Consider the following 22,178-nt stretch of genomic DNA (forward strand, 5'->3'; position numbering starts at 1 on the left):
TTAGACCTCCAAAGGAGCGAAAAAAAAGATCATATGGGGCGGCCATTTATTAGCACTAAGAAGCTTGGAGTATTGATGCATTGGGCAATCCAACTACACCAATGCTCCCCAAAGGGTTGTACCCATAATTTGTTTTCTGGCCACAAAGGCACAAAAGAAGTATGCTCTAGACCTTTTAGATGAGATTGAGCTGCTAGGTTTCAAAATTTATCAATACACCCACAGATCCTAACAGCATGTTAGTGCCAGATGTGGGTGATTAGTTGACTAACACTGTAAAATAACAAAGACTAGTTGCAAAATAGAACTATCTCATAATCACTCAATACAATACCTTTTACAACAAGTGTTACGAGCCAAATTCTTGCTTCTCCAAGAAAGTTCATTGGATTGCAGTCATTCGTATCTTTTACATGCCTCAAAGGTAACCTGGGATAGATCTCTTATATGAGGACCAGGGACACACTAATGGTCTAAGATATACATATGCAAGTAGGGCTAGTCACCCTCCAACAAAAGACCCATATCTAGGTATTGTGTTTTTGTTAGGGGTAACTTCGCATACTAGAAAAGCAATAAACAAACTATGGTGCCCCATTGAGTTCTAAGTCAAAGTATCAATCCATGGCCCACACTAAATGTGAGTTTATTTAGATAAAGAACATATCAGAAGAACTTAGTTTTACACATTCTCGACCTATGGAGTTGATGTCTGATAATCAAACTGGTTCTTATATTGCCTCGACCCAATCTTCCATGAACGGTAAAAAACATTGAAGTTGATTGTCACTTCGCCAAACAAAAACTAGTGTGGAAGCTCATTACAATGACTCGTGGATTTCTTATCATTCTATAACTTTATCTAGAATTTTCCCGTGCTTGTTAAAGGAGAAGAAAGCAAGTTCAACTGCTTGCTGCTTGTTCTCAAAGCTCCATTTTGCAAGCCCTAGCAGATTCGATTGTTCCCTACTTGTTCCAGAAGCTCAATCTTGAAAAATCTAGCAAGTTCAACTATTCAAAGCTTCATCTTCGAAGCTTCAATTTGTTGTTCTTCTTCGAAGTGAAGGTCATCTTCTTCGAACACTCGAAAGTTGTTTGAAGCTTTCAAATAGCAGGTTTTGCACATGGAAAAAGGTGCAAACAAAAAGTTTGAAAAAGCTTCATCTCACAAGCCCTAGAAGGTTCAACTATTCCCTGCTTGTCATCAAAGCTCCATCTCGCAAGCTCTAGCAAGTCGATTGTTCAAAGCATCATCTTCAAAGCTTCAACTATTCTTCTTCTTTGAATTGAAGGTCAGCTTCTACAAAGATTCAAAAGTTGTTCTTTGAAGGCTTATTCAAAGTTCTAGCAAGGTTCATACTCCGAAGCTTCTTCTTCTTCTCTTCAACAGATGCAAACTTCAAATACTTTTAAAAACCAAAGGATGCGCATCTTTTTATCTAATGCAACAAATCTCTCATCCTCACATGAACACAACCATGGATCTATTAGCAGGAAGCAATGTTAAAGCATTCAATGTAGATCGAAGGAAAATCCTTCAATCTAAGATTAAGATGGGGGAGACCCTTTACTGTGCATGCTTGAGAATAACGTTTCTCGAGATGGGTGGGTTAGATTCACAAAGGAGGCAATTTCCTAGCTCTTCGATGGTTTATCAAATTTAGTTCAATTGGAAAGGGGCTCCAGAAGCATTTGCAAGGAAAACCTTCATTACTGGATGGCAATTAAATCGAAGAGGGTGGAGAAGTTTTTGGAATTAGGGATGAGGGGGAAAGGTATGAATTTCATTGTTCATTCCTAAAGGAATAAAAGGAATTGGATGGCAAAGCTTTGCAAACGAGTTCTATGAATTCACGAAGAAAAGTCATCAGGATTTTGAAGGGGCAAGCATTGCAAGCACTTTAGCTCTGAAATCGTGAAGTAAAGTGGTGATGGAAGGAAAGATAGGAGAAGGCTGCTCAAGTAGTCCACAATAAATAAATAGAAATTATATCTTAGGTGTGGGGCTGATCTGCGATTGAAGGAATTAGGGGTGCCATTACCAGATTACAACCCCATGCAATTACAAGCTAACATCCATAAGGTTTAGGGAAGTAGGATTACAATAGTTGTTGGTAAATTTGCAGAGGCGACTAGGTTTGTGATAGCAGACGACAAGGCGACAAAGTCTGGGCCTAGTCGTCTGGTACTCATCTTGGATCTAGGCTAGGTTTGTGAGATAGGTGGTGCTTCTTTTGTAACAAAGTTGGGCCGTTTAATAGAACAGACCCAATGTTTTGACAAGAATGTCATGGGCCTTTCTTTGGGTTCAAAAGAAGACTCTATTAGGGGCTTTCATAGATGGGCCTCGTATCTAAAAAGGCCTAGTGCAAGGATATGGGTGATCAAGCCCTTACCTTGCATGACCTATTTCTAAACAAGCCCATTTTCCCAACCAAAATTTAAATATGGGAGAGGTGGGTTTTCAGCAAGTTGGTCACAAAATGCAAAATCTCCCCTGCTCTCCAAAATAAGCATAGAATGGATCAACATTTAGAAAATAAATCAGGATGATTTTAATTTGGTTTTGAAAACAATTTGTGAAGAAAATGATGAAAATAATGCCAGATTGGTTGTTGATTCTGGTTTCTAATGGGATTAAAGGTTGGTGTCGCAAGGATAAAACAAAAAAGAAGTCGGATTGGGTAAGAAATCGGGTGTTTTAGGATTTGATTATGAAAAATCCAAGGATCCTAAGGTGTATGCTCATCGGAAGGTTGCTCCGATGGGTGTAGAAATGAGGAAATTATATGAAGCAAGGAGAAAACATTTTGGTGAGAGAAGGCAAAGGATTATAGGAGAGATTCTAAAGGAGAGCTGAGCATTATGGAAGATACACTTGCTAACATTAAGGATATAACAACTGATGGAGTTAACAAGGAAAAGGAGGCTAAGAAATGGGGAAATTTTTCAAATAACGATAATGATGACACCATCAAGTTTGACTATGAAGGTGGTTTGTTGTTGGATAAGTTTTGGAACAATATGGATATGTTTTTTATTCCTGTGATGTTCTCGGGAGCCTATCATATCTACATCCTACCCCGTTAGAAGGATTAGAGGGGGTTCCCATTTTTGAAAACAATGGGTTGGATGATAAACTACAATGCAATGATGGAGTTTTACCTAAACCAGTGGAGGTGATTTCTAAGGACTTAGAAGCCCAAGATATAATGCATAAACTGGATTTAAAAATGTGTGATGCTAGTGGAATTGAAGTGCAATTTGATGGGGGTAAGTGCAAAGTGAAGAATGGTCAAAGGGAGCATGCAAATTCAAAGTGCTTGGTGAATTATGACAGAAAAGGATTGAAAAGGGGTTTTCAAGTTTAGGAGTCCTATTCAGTTATTTTTTATTTTTTATTTTCATTTTTATTATTATTTTTGTTTTCTTTTTGTTTTTTTTATTTTTTTAGGGGGACCTCTTGTCCTCTTAGGTTGTGAATTCTCTCTCTATCTAATATACCTTTTTTATTATCTAAAAAAAATTACAATGACTCGTCTGAATTCTAAATTCCAACTTGCTGATTTATTCACTAAAGTCGTAGGAGGTGCTCAGGTTAAATCCAAAACAACAACAACAAGCCTTAAGTCTCACTAGGTGAGATCAGCTACATGAATCCTTTTCCAGCAATACATCTGTATAAAAATATATGGCACAATTCATTTATTACACATCATTGAGAATATTAAACTTGATTTGATTTTTTAAAGATAGTTTTGAAATGTCAAAGACCAAAGCATGGCCGGGGAGTGAATGTAAGGATGTAAAAGCAAAAAGTGCATCCTAAAAGCCTAGTTTTTGACAAAAATAAAAAAAGCAAAACGTAAGAAAAACCATTATAACCTTTGCACAATGATTGCGTGCCTGATTCCAGTCTATTTCATGATAGGGGACAGTATATAGTTCCTTTCTCAAAGACAGAACTGTTGATGTAATTGGACCAACAAACCTCTTCCCATATAAGTATGACATGGGCAAATAGACCATTCGGCAGTGACACCACATCCTTCCTGCACAGTTTGGAAATTTCTAATCTTATATAACACCCAGGAAATTCAAAAAATTGACAAACACAAACAATGTTCACTGGAAAAATCAACAACCAATCAAGTTTACCACCTAGTAACAAATAATATTATTAAAATCAATTTTACTGGGGATAACTGCTTTTGAAGTTTCAACGCAGATTACAGGATATAGTGCCTCGCAATTAGAATAAAAATCTAAGGAGAGCCAAATATCTTAAAAGATTAACCAGTTCCATTGGGAAAAGCATCATCATATTAATTGAGGATGTCATATAAGGACTGAGGGCATAGGATTCAAGTACATTAATGACAAAGCTGAAACTCCACACAAATATGAAACTTGCCATCCTGACTCCTGACTGGCTCACACATCATTACTTTTGGTCCTTCAAAATAAGCAGTGCCAATCTTTTACATAAAAAGCTTTGAACGTCATATTTTCATTGAATTTAATAAGTTTATAGATGTCCTTTCTTTCAACAATTGGATTGCCCAAATCTGATTAGAATCTTCACCAATCAAATTAGAAAAAATTTCCAATCTCCTATCTGTAACTATGTTCAATGGACTAAATGGTCAGATTTATCAATCAATTATAAAATTTGTTGATTAGCAGCTTGTAGAAAGTGTGGTAAGGAATATATTTGCTCTTTCTAATCCCAAATACATAATTATATTTTATTATTATTAACCAAAGAAAATATTTACATAAAAAAACAACAAATAAATGGGCAGTAACCTGGATGGAAAGGCAGGACATAAGGCAAAATCCATATCTCAGGGGGCAAGGGGTTATTGCCAGACCATTCAAATGCTCCAAGTACCTGTTATCAAAACAGAAAGTAGAGAGAATCAAACAAGTGTCCCAGGTCATGTCTTAAACCAACAGGATAAAGGTTAATCTCTGAACTGAAAGCCACATTTTCCCCCATGATATTATTGCAGTAGCACCACCATGTTCCAAAATCCATGTACGCCCATCCTCCATTGCCCCATTTCCATCATTAGCTTCTTCACCAAGCAACCTTAAAGTCACATAGTTCAAGACAGTACCAAACATGGTGCTCGGCCCCTCGATGTGTAAACCCCACCCACCATCTTTGTTCTGCAGTTATAGGTCAAAACATAGAAAGTTTTATCATTACATGCGCTAGAAAGTAGAAACACAAACAAGGATTAAACTACAACAATCATTGAAAATTATAATTTGGAAAGAAAAAAAAATGTCACATGGCAGAAAAAATACAATAGCTTTTCAGATGACAGAATTGTGGAAACTATACTTGCCTGATGATTGTAGAGATAACGACACATCTCCCGTTTATGTTCTTTTGATAAGATTGTGTTTAGTGCCCCGGTAATAGAGAGAGTAATGACCTGATCCATTAAATTAGTTGGAAAAAAATATATATAGGTCACATAATTATTTCTTCCTTGAACCAAATTGCAGGGGCAATTGTCAAAACTACTAGCTCCCATTGCATGATGGGGCCAATCATACATGTCATGAAGGAAAATGCAATTGTACTCAAATACATTTTACTCCCCTTCTAGACCAATTACATGGTCCAGTACATCATCCACACGGGGCAACAGTGGCAAGAACAGCACATACCAAGCCAGGCAAAAGAAACATGGGACCTCCATAATCCCCTGGCCAGTGTCCATCATGCGCTTGGAGAGTTGAATGGAAACTGATGGCCCTTCTTAATGTGTTTGCTACTGCCTCAACTGTAACATCTTCTGTATCCTTTACTTTGACTTGAGGCAAGACTTCACCATCTGCAATCTCCTTGCCAAACTACATTTTGGGATGGAAAGGCAAAAGGTGCAAATTATATAGATTCATATAAAAGAAATCTTGCACTATACATCAATTTTATGCCATAATTTAAGAATCTAACTGTCTCATTCACCACTTAATCTATCAATTTTTTTTTTCTTTTTTTGTTCTTGTTTTTCTTTCATTGGTAAACAACAAAGATTCATAAAACAAAAAAAAAATACCAAGATAAGAATTTTAAAATGCAAAAGAAACTCATTTCAAACAAACATCAAATACCAACACTGAGCATAATGAAATCTTGTCAAAATTTTATGTGCCAGGAGCATTATAAGAATGCCATAGACGGGATTGAGGTCTCCTATATACATTAGTGTGTGCATGTGCATATTTGCAACTGAGATCAGAAGTATGAACTGCCTTGTTGTACAAGTGTGACTCCAAATGCTCTACTTCTTTATGTCATCATAGCATTCATTTATACTAAATAGACAATTTTATGTGTTATGGATTTAAAATATGGATACAGGAGATTTTTTATCTGTCATAGGACACCGATGTACAATAAGCCACCAAAAAATATTGCACATAAGGCAGTTCTAGTAATCATCTGTTTTCGCACCAAGGCAAAACCCTTCCAATTAGATTGGTACCTGCATCATCCATACCTGCTCTAACAGTTTTCCAAAGTCCCTCAGCTTAATACTCGCTGCGCCTATACCTTATCTGTTATTTTTTGTCCATCTTATCATGTGCAATGGGGCTATTGATAAGGGCAGGTGTTTGCCTAATACGTAGTGTTGGCTGATTCCACATGTTTTGGGTCAGCTTAGGGTCTGTTTCTTATCATTTCTCTTTTCGTTTCTCTAAATTGAAAAAAAAATAATAATAATAAGTAAATAAATAAATAAATAATAATAATAATAATAAGTATGAAAATGCGTTTGGTTAGGGGCCATTTGGTATCATTGCTAAAAATTACAAAAACGAAATCAAAAAAGTAGAAACAAAAACTAAAAACCAGAAACCAACAACCTATTTGGTTAATATTTATAAAACTAAAACAAATTAAAACTTAATTAAAAAAATGCTTATTTTTGTCTTTAAATCAAATAATATGATAAGAATATTATTAAAATAATAAAATTGCAAAATTACACACATTTAAAGATACTATAATAAAAATAAAAATTATTATAATTATTTTATTTAATCGTTATACTTTCAAATTTTATTTTACAATAAAAATTTTATTGCACAGAACAATTGAAAAATAATAAAATTATATCATAATTGGCTTTTTATTATTTTTGAAATTTATCTATATTTTTATTTTATTTTTTATTAAATTCATATTTTCATTTTATTTTAATTTTAATTTAAAAGTGTGTAAAATGAGTGATTTAATACAAAATAATTATTTATAGATATTAAAACTTCTAGCAATAGGTAACCAAAAAAAACTGAAAACCATATAATCTAGTTTTCAATTTTTTTGGCAAACAGCTGAAAACCAACAACAAAAACAAAAAACTAGCAAGATAAAAAATGCATTTTTATAATATGTTTCTTCATGTGCAAAAATAGAACTAGAAAACAGCAACGACAGCAAACAACCCCTTACCTTGCTAGTTTTCTACTTTTGTTGCCAATTTTTAGCTATTTTCAAAAGTTAAAAACCAAATTTTGTAGTTTTCAATTGTTCTAGCAACCTATTGCCAAAACCTAGAATATTTTTAATATTCAGAATTAAATTTGTCAATTAAAGCATTCATTTTATACATAATTTTTAATTAAAACTAATGATTATATGAATTTAAAATATAATTAAAATATAAATTTTCATAAATTTCAAAAAAAAATAAAAAAATAATAATATAAGCCATTTAGAAAATATGTTAATTATTTTTTATTGTCATGTACAACAAGATTGTTCTTGTAAAGTGAATTCTATAACTTAATAATTAAGTAAAATAATTATTCTTGAATATCTCGGCAAAATGGAAGACCTTACCTTAATGATAGGCCTCTCCCTCTATTTATCATATGAGTACATATTGTTAGATTACCACTTTACCTAAAAGCTTAAACTGTTAGGTTGTGGCCAACAATGTGCAACAAACTTTAACACTCCCTTGCAAATGCAACCCAACAGTATATGGAGAGATAAACACATGATAGTAACTCCCATTATAGAGAATACAGTTATTTTTTATACACCACTCAACAAATGCGGGCAACAAGACTAGAACCCAGGATCTCCTGGTAACCAGCTCTGATACCATGTTAGATTGCCACTTTACCTAAAAGCTTAAGTTCTTAGGCTGTGAGCCAACAATGTATATCAAGCTTTAACACATACCAAAAACCATAATACCCCTACTAACTCACACTTACTAGCATAACTCTAGCACATACTAATAATGCTAAATAAGCAAAATAACCATTAAAACTCCCCCTCAAGCTAGAGCATAGATATTGTTGTAAAGTTAAAGATGGAGGAGAGAAGAAGAGAAGGAGAGATAAGGAGAGAAGAGATGAGAAGAAGAAGAGAAAAGGAGAGGAAAGAATTGAGCGCAATTTTTCAAGAGTCTTACGTACAGCTCTAGGTATGCCCTCTTATATAGTCACAATAATAAAAATCTTAAGGGCAAAAAAAGCCCTACTCACACAACCTAATTGTTGAAATAACATTTCACTTCTAACACTCCCCCTCAAGCTCCTAACAAATCAATATCACTTAGCAAGTCCAAGGTATACTTTCACTGAGAAAACTTAACCCTTTCCTACACCGTACAATTTCAATACCAAGAAAGTAATGCAAAGTACCCAAGTCCTTGATTTGAATTTTAGCTTGAAGTCATTGCTTAACATCTGCAATCTTGCTCTGCTCATTGCTAGTGATGCTGTTATCATCAACATAAACAACTAGAAGTGCGACACCTGCCTCTATTTTGCAAACAAAGACCAAACAATCAAAATAGCACTAGATGAAGCCAAATGTAGGGACCACCACACTAAATTTCTCAAACCAGGCTCGAAAGGACTATTTAAGACCATAAATGGTCTTATGCATCCTGTATACTTTACCCTCCTCCCTCTAGGCAACATACACATGAGGTTGCTCCATATATACCTCATCCTACAAATCTCCTACAAGAAGGCATTCTTCACATCCAATTGATATAAGGGCTAATCAAAGTTAACTACCAAAGAGATCAATACACGAACAGAATTTAATCGAGCAACCGGAGAGAAGGTCTCAAAAATCAATATCGTACACTTGGGTGTACCCCTTGGCACCCAACTAAGCCTTAAGTTGTTTGATTAAGCCATTAGGAAGATATATGATGGCATAGACCCAACGGCACCTAACCAACTCTTTACCAGAAGGAAGAGCCACCAAGTCCCATGTCCCTCAAGTGGTCAAGGATTCCATTTCTACTTCCATTGCATGTTTCAACCCAAGGTTAGCAAGTGCTTCAACATACGACAAAGGGTTAGAAAATCAGTAAATAAACAAGGCAAAAGAACGCATAGGACTAGGAAGGTGAAGAACTAAAGCATAATGAGCAATAGGATAAGCAACTAAGGATTGTTGAGCAGATGTTTCGGTACCTTTCCGATGAGCAATGGGCAAATCCAAGTCATGTTGAGATGGATATCTAGAACCAAAAGTTGAAAAAGCGATGGGCAGAGGAGGTGCCTACAATGTCAATGCTTGCTTTCTATTGTTCATAAACCTTCATTTGTTTCTCTGGATTACTGATGAGTGGACTTGGAAGAGGGGCAAAAGATTTCTCAAGAAAGATAAGGGTAGGAACAGGAGTATCAACACAGAAGGGGGAGCATAAATCGTTGATGGAATCAAAATGAATTCATCCAAGGAGGACGTGGCACTGGAAAAATAGGGTGTCCCCTCAAAAAAAGGTGACATCAACACTAACATATTCTTACAAGTGTGGGGATCATGACATCTATATCCTTTATGAGTTCACAAGTACCCAATGAAGACACATTGAATAGCACAAGGAGAGAACTCTTGTCCTAATAAGTATGTGGAATATGAACAAAACGTGTGCACCCAAAGACAAGAGACGCAACCGAAACATGGTTGTTTCTAGGTACACGATGGAGAAGAGATTTGTCTCCCTAGAAAACATAAGGGCATCCTATGAGCAAACAACAAGCTATAAGAAGAGCATTAGTCCAAAAGGTTTTAGGAACATACATATGAAGGAATAGAGACTGTGCTATGTCAAGTAAATGTCTATTTTTTCATTCAGCTACTTCATTCTGCTAAGGGGTATGTATACATGATGCCTGATGAATAATCCCTTTGGCCAAGCAAAAAGATTGAAGCTTATTTTGAACAAATTCAAGTGCATTATCAGATCAAAAACTTTGAATACTGATGATGCCAACCTGAGTTTTTATTTCCTAGTTGAATCGAGTAAATACATTCAAAAATTCAGGGCTATCTTTTAACAAATAGATCCAAGTCATACACAAAAAATCATCCACAAAGGACACAAAATATTGATGACCAGCCAAATTCTTGTCTCTACACAAACCCCAAATATCTGAATGAATATGAGAAAACAATGATTTACTACGAGACTCAATTCTAGACAGAAAATATGTCCTAATATGCTTTCCCAACTGACATGCAAAACAGTCAAAATGAGAAAGGAACTTGAACATAGGAAAAACGTCTTGCAGTTTTTGAAGTGATGGATGACCCCAAATGAGCATGCCACTATTCAAAAGAAACCCCATGAGTAGAAATTGAGGAAGACATATGACAAGAATTGAAATCTCCATGACCACCATCAAAATATTACAGGCCACCCTTCTCAAGCCCTCCACTAATCCTCTTCTTCACCCAGAGATCCTGAATAACACAATCATAAAGAAAGAAGTCACGAAACAGTTATGAGACTTAGTTAATTGACTAACTAATAGCAGGTTCAAGGGAAATTTTGCAAGAGACTTATTGGCCCAAGCTGGTTTCCCAAGGAGACCCCAACAGCAATTAATGGTATGATTTCCCTTGCCAAAATGTGTGAAAATGCGAGCATTGCCAGTTGCCACAACAAACTCCTCATCATATTACACAACTGCTCCCATAACAACAACCCAAACCTCATCCTCCAAAACTTTCCCTACTAAAGTTAGAGGTAGTATCCATGGCTCACTTATCGTGGGAAGGAGATTGATTAGTCAGGCAGCACACACCGACACAAACATCACTTTCAGGACTTCCAAAAAAAAAAACCCAAACTTATAACACTTCAAACTCTCCAAAATCCAGAAAATCCAGAACTTCAATAGGCAGCTATGAGAAGAGAACTGAGCTTACAGTATCCAATGAGGATATACTTAACCACCAAGGACAGGGCAGATCACAGAAAATACTGCAGGCATTTAATAAACAATCTTGCAGCAGCTCCAGGCATTACAGCTGGCAGCAACTGGAAACGAATGCAGAGAAGAACAGGAAACAAATATCTGAACACCAATCTAAACCAACCAGCAATTGGTAGACGATTGCAATCCATCACAAATACACATTGTCAAAACAGCATCATCAGCAAACCACAAACAGAGTGACAAGTACACACTAGCAGGCTAGCAGCAGCATACAAGAAACAGAGTATAACTGCATTCACATCAGCAAATCACCAAGAAAACACACATCTTCCTGCCAAGGATGCTTCACAAATTAACCTATAAAGAGGGTGTCCTTAGACGGCTCTCAAACCAACCAGAAATCAGATTTAAGGACTGATTATGGGTAAGGAAAAAATCTAAAAACAGAGTATCAAAACCAATTCAGATAAATCAGATTTGAAGGAGATCAATGCTCTGATACCATATTGTAAAGTTAGAGACAAAGGAGAGAAGAAGACAAGAAGAGAAAGATGAGAAGAAGAGAAAAAGAGGAAAGAACTGAGCGGCACTTTTACTGGAGTCTTACGTACAGCTCCAAGTCTGCCCTCTTATACATTAATAAATACAGAGTATCAAAACCAATTCAGATAAATCAGATTTGAAGGAGATCAATGCCCTGATATCATATTGTAAAGTTAGAGATGAAGAAGAGAATAAGAGAAGAAGAAAAAGATGAGAAGAAGAGAAAAAGAGGAAACAACTGAGCAGCACTTTTACTAGAATCTTACGTACAGCTCCAAGTCTGCCTTCTTATATATTAATAATAATAAAGGTTTTAAGGACAAAAATACCCCCACTGACACAACCAAATTGCTGAAATAACCTATTCTCTTCTAACAGATATCATATGCTCCTAGCTTGCTACAAATGAATTAACACAAGCACCCTCAAGGCTTTAGTGAATAAATTAGCAAGCTGCAAATCAGACTTTACATGAGTGGTTCAAATTAGCTTCTACACCTTAGAACAAAGTGGCAATAAACTTCGTTATCACACACGGCAATATCATGAGCGTTTCTCTCAAACAAAGTGGCAATCAACTTCAAAATGGTTTGTCCGCACATGCAAGACCAGTTTTAAGGCAATATGAAAGGCAACTTGGTTATCACCATGGTCTTAAATTTCCACGAAATTGTCGAAATTTACGTCGAAATTTCCGATTTCTGTCACCTTCGAAATCAAAATGGCAGTCGATTTCCGTCTTGCATAATTTCCATTAAAATCTCAACAAATCATCCGAAATTTATCGAAATCTCAAAATTTCAGCAAAACTTGTCGAAATTTGAACTATGCAATGAAATTTCCTCCAAATTCAAATGAGAGACTTAGGAGTGAAATGAAATTTTTCTTTTAAGTTATTTTATTTATTCTTATTGAAACAAATGACTATTACAAGTGCTTTTGAAATTATATGAAAAAATAAACTTACAACAACACTTTATTTAACTATTCATTTCTAAATTATCATTATTTGTATAATAAATAATATTTAAATTATTTATGTATTTCACTTGTATTAATTGATTCACTAAATATGTTTAATGTACATTATCTTACAAATATGTCTGACTCACATATTATATTACAACTTCTCCACCTTATACACAGCATAGATGTATTTACTTGTAACATATTAGTCCCAAAACTTACATTATTATGTCTATTAATCATTTCTAAAGCTTCATAAAAGAATTCAATTTTTACTAATGATTTGCATTATTTTTTCAAATCAAAATTGAAATTGACATCGAAATTTCCGTACTTTCGGAGCTTCGAAATTTGAGTCGAAATTGAAATTTAAGACCTTGGTTATCACACATCAACTCCATAGACCAAGAATGTGGAAAACCCAGCTCTTCCAACATGTTCTTCAACCAAATAAGCTCACATATAATGTGAGCCATGGCCCTATACTATAACTCAGCACTTGACCTAGCCCACAATTTGTTTCTTACTCTTCCAAGAAACCAAATTAGAGTACTATGTTAGACACTTCACCTAAAAGCTTAAGCTGTTAGCTTGTGGGCCAACAATATATATCAAGCTTTTAACACTCCCCTACACATGCAGCCCAACAGCATGCGGAGAGATACAAACGATAAATAACATCCATTACAAGGAATGCAATAGTTATTGATTAACATAGAATAAACGCAAGCAACAAGACTAGAACCCATGATCTAATCATTAACTCCGATACCAAGTTGAATAAGTGGGTAAAGTGGAAGATCTTATCTCAATGACAGGTCTCTCCCCCTATTTATAAGCATCTACATACAAATAACCATAAAACCCTTAGTAGCTCACACTTACGAACATAACTCTAGCACATACTAATAATGTTAAATGACCAAAATAACCATTAACAGGTCTCTTTCTCTATTTCTTGCTAGTGAAACATAACTTTGGCTCTAGTAGAAAGGGAGGTGTTTTATGGAGTGGAATAGTTCTCACTATCTTATGGACTCTTTGGACAAGAGGAACACGATAATTTTTAAGGGCCACACATTTAGTCCTAAACTATTGTGGGATGGGTGGCAATTTATAGCTTCAAAACAGGCCCACTCTTTTAAAGTCTTTTGGGGTTTATTGCTGTAAGATATTCAAAGGGATTGGATGGCAGCTTTCATGTAACCTTTCTAGTTGTAGCTTTTTGGTATGTTGAGGACATCTTGTCCTCTTACACTGTACATTATTTTGATTTTTAATATAGTTTTCTTTTGTCCCAAAAAATAATAATTTTTATTATTATTGGAGCTCAAATATTTATTAGATACTATTTAATTAGTTAGTAGCATGTTTCTGTTCAATGGCTTGTTAACTTGACAATAATGACAATTATAACAATATACTGAAGTTTATCTTGTTTTACTTATTGTGAAATATGACGTAAAGATGTTGTATTGATATTAAACTTGTTGATGATTGGGTTCTACTAGACCCTCCATTAAGGTGTGATTTGTTTCATACTCAATGGCCTTTGAATAGAGGTGGTCTCAATGGATTCACAAATCAGCTCACTAAATAAATGAGGATAGAAATTAGAGCATTTGGCGGCATCTCTTAATTTCCCAAAAAAATGGTTTGACTAAATAAGACATATTCCCATGTCTATTGGTAAGTGGGAAATTTTAGAGTATCCCTTGTTAAAAATAAAAATGATAAAAAATCCAACATGCAAATGAAACCCTATTTCCCTCCCACAATCCACACCATGAACAAGAGGCTACAGCTGCCACACATCTAGCATCTTCAACAAAGAATCTCTATTGACCTAACAAGGCTTAATCTCGTTTTGATTTTGACAAACTAAGGAATCTAACTATGCTTTCAAGTGAAGTTTCAGGCATAACATCTTTGCAAGAAAAATGGTTTATACTTAAAATTCAAAAGGCCTAAAGAAGTCAAAGCTTGGATGAAGTTAAAGCTCCATTACATGAAGACTTAGGGCTTAATTCTTTTTAAATGTATTGAAAGTCTCATGTAAGTGGTTTTCAATTTTAACTTTGTTTATGAAGCTCTTAGGATTAAATACTGGACTCAGAGACCTGTTTAACAACTTGGAAAATATTTTTACAAAATCCAAATGTCTTTTCAAAAGAATACAAATACATTTTGGAATCAAAAATATGAAAAACACTGAATTACAGAGTGTTCAGGCACCTGAGAAGTATGCTCAGTCTACTGAATGGCTACTGCCAATGTTAAAAGATCAGACAATGTTGGTTCAAGCAACTGAATGATTATTTAGTCACCCAAACAGTGTAAGGCGACTGAAGAGCTACTGCCTGTTCAGGAGCGTATGTTTTCAATTGGCTCAGGCGACTGAACTTCTAGATCAGGTGACTGAAGATCGCGATATAAGTTGCAAACTGCTCGATTTCTTTCCTATTTTTGCAAGATATCGTTTCCAAAACTTGGGCAAATGATAAGATTTCTACCCTAGCTATATAAGGCTAATTATTAACGTATTAGGGCACGATAATAGCTTGCATATACCTTGATTCATTCTTGAAAAAGCTGCTGTGCGCAAACCCTCTACTCTGAACTGATTTCTGATTTTTTACTCTTGATTTTCACATCTTTCAAACCATAAAACCCTAGACTATTTGCTGAGCTTCGTTGCAAATTTATTGTTGAGAGTTCATAGTGATTTGATATTGTACAATCACTATTTGAAAGAGTACTCTGATTGTACGAAAATCTGTTGTTACTTGTTTTGTAACTTGACGATTCGAGGATAAAATCGTTGCCTAGCAAGAGGGGTGTTCTTGCTAGAGAGGGATCTCCACCTACCAACGGAGAGAGGGAACTCCACCTATTGAATGGAGAGAGTAAGGAAAATCCTCACAGCAAGTTGCTTGAGGCAAGGACTTAGGCAGGACGCCAAACCTTGTAAAAAATCTGCAAGTTCTTCTTCTTTCCTTAATCTGTTTAATTTTCTGCAATTATAATTTGACTATTAACTATTGTGTATGTTTTAAATTTGATTGGAAAATTGTTGAATGCTGAGATTGACTTAAGGATATTTTGAATGCTTAGATCGATTTGTGAATGTTTTGAATAAATTAATTTTGCGTTGTGAATCAAACGTTGCTGAAATTGCAAAGTCTGAATTAATTTAATTGGCTGAGATTACTTTATTTTAGTTGATTAATTGTTCAAGTATAAAAAGGATATTTGCTTAATTAAAATTGTTGAAGATTGTTTTATATAGACATGTTCATTGTTTAAACTCAGGGTTGATATTTAAATCTTCTGAAAGTAAAATAAAGCTTGTGTTTTAATTACATATATACATAGGATTGTTTATTGGTATAGCTGTTCGCTGATTAGTTATTTGTGGTGATTGAGCTCATTTAAAAAAAAGGGGACGTGATAAATAAGTGTTAAAATAAATCAAGCTTCCGCACAATAAATTTAAAATACCCAATTCACCCCCCCTCTTGGGACTACACCGTTACTTTCAATTGGCATCAGAGCCAAGCTTTAGCAAATCCTCATAGGCAGTTACACAAAGATCAAAATGGCAAAGGTGTATCCCCATTCGGTGAAGGACAATCCTCCACTAGACCCCCAACTTTTGCGGTGTAAATTACACCTTTTGGAAACAAAGAATGAGGATATTCTTACAAACAATGGATTGGAAAGTGGTAACCCAAGGGAACTATGTTTATTCTAAAATGAGTGAAAATAAGGAAATCCCTAAAGAAGAAAACGAAATGAATGAGGCTGATATGAAACAAGTGCAGATAAACTCTAGTGCAATGAATGCCCTGTATTGTGCATTAGATGCTAACGAGTTCAATAGGATAATGGGTTGTAAGACTGCTAAGGAAATTTGGGATAAACTAGAGGTAACCTATGAGAGAACCGTAGATGTTAGGGATAGCCGAATAGACATGCTCACTAGTGAGTATGAAGCCTTCAGGATGAACCCCGAAGAATCCATATCAAGTATGTATACTAGGTTCACCCATATTATAAACTCCCTAAATGCACTTGGGAAGAACTACCCAACTTACGAAATGATTAGGAAAATCCTTAGAGGACTTCCACATGTATGGGAACCCAAGGCCACTGCTATAACTGAAGGCAGGAACTTAAAGGCTATAACCTTAGATGAACTCATTGGGTCACTTCTCATGTATGAGATGGCCATCAATGGAAGGTCAACTGAAGTTGGCAAAACCAAGAAATCCATAGCACTCAAAGCTTCCAAAGAAAGCTCGAGTGACGAAGAAGAAGAAGAGATGGATGATGAAAACCTAGCTTTATTCACTAGACGACTAGGTAGATTCTTTAATAAGAATAAGAGAATTGTTAGAAAATTTAGAGGATCTAAAATGGACAAAGGTGAAACTAGAAAGAAAGAAACAAAGGCTGAACCTCCAACATGTTATAACTGCAAAAAGGTAGGCCACATAAAACCTGATTGTCCACAGCTTAAGGAGTCTAAGAAGGAAAAAGAGAAAGCAATAAGGCCACAACTTGGGATGACTCTAGCTTAAGCAGCTCGAAAAGTAACTCGAGTGATCAGGAAGTGGCAAACCTCTGCTTCATGCGTTAAATGATGAGGTAAATTCTTATTCCAATTCATTTAATGTCTAAAGTGATGAATCTTGTAATGAATCCCATGAAAGTATGTCATCTTACACTGAATTACAAATAGAGTTGTTTAAAGTGCATAAAAGCTTTGTTAGGGTGTCTAAGAGAAACAACACACTAAAAAGCAAAAATAACTTGTTAATGAATAAATTAGAGTCAACTCAATCTGATGAAAAAGAAAAGGACTCGTATTTTTCTTAACTAGAGAGTAAGATCAACAGAATGTCAAAAGAGCTAGATAATGTAAAATTGCAAACCAATTCTGAAAATGAGAAAGACTCAAAAATAACTAGTTTAGAAAGAAAGATAGAGGATCAAACTAAAATCATCTATAACTTTACAAAAGGAAAGGAAATTTTAACAAACTGGTTGGATCTCAAAAGATGTCCTTAGACAAAGAGGGAATAGGATTTAATGGAATTGAAAACAGGAAGAAAAAGAACCTTTATATGGGGTATTTTGTAAAAGCTTCTAAAAACTATGCTAGCACCTCCTCAACGAATGCATATACACACACCACATGTTTCTTGTGTAAGAAAAAGGGACATATAAAATTTGAGTGTTCATTTAAAAGAAAACATGTTAAAACCAAAAAGGTGTGGAGAGTCAAAGAAACCACTAATAAAAGGACCTAAGAAGGTTTTGGTACCTAAAGTAACAACTTGAATCCTTTTGTAGGTGTGTTTTAGGTCCACCCCTTCGAAAGACAAGTGGTACTTGGACAGTGGATGCTCAAGGCACATGACGGGAGATAAGTTCAAGTTCACATTGTTAACCCAAAAGCAAGGAGGACACATCACTTTTGGAGACAATGCTAAAGGTAAAATTATCGCAAAGTCGGTAAAGAACCATCTTTAATAATTGAGAATGTATTATTGGTTGAAGGTTTAAAGCATAACTTGCTTAGCATTAGTCAACTTAGTGATAAATGGTTTGACATAATCTTTAAAAAGGAAAAATGCATAGTTGAAAACACCAAAAAACATGAAATACTATTCATTGCAAACCGAGTTGAGAACGTATATTGCATAAACTTTGAAAACTTGGTATCTCAAGATGTAAAGTGTTTTACAGCCTTAAATGAATCCAGCTGGCTATGGCATAGGAGACTAGGACACGCTAGCATGGACCCGTTATCCAAGTTAGCTAGAAAAAACTTAGTTAGGGGTTTACCCAGCACAAAGTTCACAAAAGACAAGGTCTGTGATGTTTGCCAACTTGGGAAGCAAATCAAGACAAGCTTTAAGAAGAAGCAACTGATCTCCACTGGAAGGCCATTGGAATTAATTCATCTAGATTTGTTTGGCCCTACTAAAACACAAAGCCTAGGAGGAAAGCAATACGCTTTTGTAATAGTTGATGATTACTCTAGGTCCACATGGGTGTTATTCTTATCCTCCAAGGATGAGGTGTGTAAAATGCTCAACAACCTGTGTAAGAAACTTCAAAGTGAAAAAGCGTATGGTGTTTTACACATAAGAAGCAATAGAGGTGGAGAGTTTAAAAATAAAGATGTTGAAAATTTTTGTGATGAAAATGGAATTTCTCACAACTTTTTAGCACCACGAACACCTCAACAAAATGGAGTTATTGAGAGAGAATAGATCACTACAGGAAATGACTAGGACTATGTTAAATGAGCATAACCTGCCTAAATACTTTTGGCCTGAAGCAGTGAACACCGTCTGTTATGTAAATGAACAAAGTATCCATTAGGGCCAACCTGAATAAAGCCCCCTACGAGCTTTGGAAAGGAAAAAGACCAAACATTTCATACTTCCATGCATTTGGATGTAAATGTTTTGTCTTAAATGACAAAGGGGGCCTAGGAAAATTCGATGCAAAATCAAATGAAGGAATTTTTCTAGGATATGCTCTAAATAGCAAGGCGTTTAGAGTCTACAACAAAAGAGCATTATTTGTGGTAGAATCAATACATGCCGTATTTGATGAAGCAAATCCATTTTCTATTTAAACTACTGATGTTGATGATCAAGATATAAGAAAGAGCTTAGAAGACCTAGCAATTCATGAAATCAAAGATGAGAGCATTGAAACCAAAGAACCATCTAATGATGACTCTCTAGAACAACCTGAATTGCCTAAGGAATGGAAATTTGTGAAGAATCACCCTAAGGACCAAATAATTGGTGAATCGTCATGAGGGGTGTCCACTAGATCTTTACTAAAGAACCTGTGTGATCATTGTGCGTTCCCATCTCAAGAGGAACCTAAGAACACTAATGATGCAATCAATGATGATTCATGGGTATTAGCCATGCAAGAGGAATTAAATTAATTTGAAAGGAATAAAGTTTGTAAGTTAGTTCCTAGACCCACTGATCATTCTGCGATTGGCACTAAATGGGTTTATAGGAATAAAAAGGATGAAAACGGCATTATTGTCCGTAACAAGGCTAGATTGGTAGCACAAGGTAATAATCAAGAAGAAGGCGTTGACTTTGATGAAACCTTTGCTCCCGTAGCTAAAATGGAAGCAATTTGTATGCTACTAGCCTACACATCCCATAAAAACTTCAAATTCTATCAAATGGATATGAAAAGTGCATTCCTAAATAGATATATAAATGAAAAAGTATATGTAGCACAACCCCTGGTTTTGAAGACTTCCATTTTCCAAACCACGTGTTTAGATTAACAAAAGCCCTATACAGATTAAAACAAGCTCTTAGACTTTGGCATGAAAGATTGAGCGGCTTTTTGTTAAACAATGGCAAGAGGAAAAATGGACAGTACCTTGTTTATCAAAACTAAGACTGATGATATGCTTATCATTCAAATTTATGTTGATGATATCATATTCAGTGCTACAAAAGAGAATTTATGCACAAAATTCACTACATGCATGCAAGATGAGTTTGAGATGAGCATGATGGGCGAACTAACATATTTTCTTGGTCTTCAGATCAAACAAGCTAAAAATGGAACATGTATTAACCAATCTAAATACATAAAAGACCTGCTCAAGAAATTTAATATAGAAGGTAGCAAGGCATTGGGAACCCCAATGAGTACCTCTATTAATCTTGATACAAATGAGCAAGGAAAATCGGTAGACGTCAAATACTTATGAGGTATGATTGGTGGTCTACTCTAGTTAACAGCCAGTAGATCAGACATAATGTTTAGCATTTGTATGCATGCTAGATTTCAAGCATCATTTAAGGAATCACATCAAATTGCTGTTAAAAGGATTTTAAGATATTTGATAGGTACTACAGACATAGGTTTATGGTATCCTAAGAATACATCCATTGAAATGATCAGTTACTCTGATGCGGATTATGCCGAATGCAAAATTGACCGCAAGAGTACAAGTGGCACATGTCACTTCTTAGGACGATCTCTGGTATCTTGGTTCTCCAAGAAACAGATTTATGTGGCTTTATCTACCGCCAAGGCTGAAATGTCGCCGCAGGAAGTTGTTGTGCTCAAGTGTTATATATGAAGCAACAACTTAAAGACTATAATTTGGATTATGAGTCTGTGCCTATTAAGAGTGATAATACCAGCGCCATTAACATATCTAAAAATCCAATATCTCATTCAAGAAAAAGCACATCGATATCAGACATCATTTTCTTCGAGATCATGTGCAAAAAGAGGACATTAGTCTTGAATTTGTAAGCAAGGATGGACAATGGGTTGATATATTCACAAAACCTCTTCAATAAGATCGGTTCATATTAATAAGATGAGAATTAGGCTCATTGCATACTCGGGAAGTGGTTTAAGAAGAAGTTATTCATTAACTTAAGTGTTCGGGTCAAAATTTTAAGTTAGTCAAAATTTTCACAACTTCAGGCAACTGAACCTCCTCTTCAATCGACCAAATGGCTAATGGTTTAGGCATTTTTAAAATCCAGGCAGTTCAAGCGACTGAACGTGTTGTTCAGACAACTGAACCGCGCAAGTATAAAATTTGTTGTTCGCAAAATACCCTAACTTTAAACATTTAAAGCCACCCGAACCTTGTTCATCTCTCACTTCGCTCTTCACTCTTCGAAGCTTCCTCATTTTGATTTTGCTCCAAAACCTTAGATCAAAGCTTCAATCTTGCATCTTTCCCTCCAATTTGTCAGTTTGTCTGCACTCCCTCTTCAAAATCATGCCAAGGACGAAGGCCATGGCTAACAAGAATCAATCTTTAGGCAAAGATGACAATGAACTTATTCATCGCTGGCTCATGACTCCAGGAGCGAAGAAAATATACAACGAACATCTTCGCTCAATCGAACCTATTCTTGATAAGATTCTCAATATCCCCTTCATGGAAGAAAATTTTCAAAATGTTCATCGTATGTTTGGTGCACTAGGTTGGGATAGGTTTATCTCGTATCAACCTAGAGGGGTTTACCCAAATTTGGTTCTCCTATTTTATGCGAACTTAGGAGAGGATGGAAACATATATACCACTCAAATCATGAATAAATCCTTCGCACTCACCCCACAAACCATAGCGGAGAGACTTTGAATTCAATATAGGGATTTGAATGTCCTAACTTAGGGCAATCTTGGATAATGGAACACAAATTTACCCCCCAAGAATATTTGCCTCTCATTTTGACTGAACAATCAATCTATTTTGGTCATCCACAGTTGTATAGGCAGTTGACCCTTGAGGCGAAGATCATTCATTTGCTGATCACGTATAACATTCTACCTAGGAGTGGGTCTCGTGACCATATTTCCTAATTAGAGTATTTCGTTATGTGGTGTCTACATAAGGGCATAGTCTTGAT

General features: G+C 35.4%; 1 protein-coding gene across 3 annotated transcripts in view; it reads right to left on the minus strand.

The window, feature by feature from the left end:
• Window positions 1-22,178, minus strand: part of LOC131165361 (cycloartenol synthase 2) — a 92,948-nt gene that overhangs the window by 53,192 nt on the left and 17,578 nt on the right. For all 3 annotated transcript variants that reach the window (XM_058123082.1, XM_058123081.1, XM_058123083.1), the window contains 5 exons: window positions 5,686-5,871; window positions 5,358-5,447; window positions 4,981-5,175; window positions 4,810-4,894; window positions 3,886-4,052 (listed from right to left, as the gene is read on the minus strand). In XM_058123082.1, coding sequence (XP_057979065.1) covers window positions 3,886-4,052; window positions 4,810-4,894; window positions 4,981-5,175; window positions 5,358-5,447; window positions 5,686-5,871 — 723 coding nt within the window. The remainder of the gene's footprint in view (window positions 1-3,885; window positions 4,053-4,809; window positions 4,895-4,980; window positions 5,176-5,357; window positions 5,448-5,685; window positions 5,872-22,178) is intronic.

Source organism: Malania oleifera, chromosome 10 (genome assembly GCF_029873635.1).
Source record: "Malania oleifera isolate guangnan ecotype guangnan chromosome 10, ASM2987363v1, whole genome shotgun sequence".
In the NCBI taxonomy this organism is placed as follows: domain Eukaryota; kingdom Viridiplantae; phylum Streptophyta; class Magnoliopsida; order Santalales; family Ximeniaceae; genus Malania; species Malania oleifera.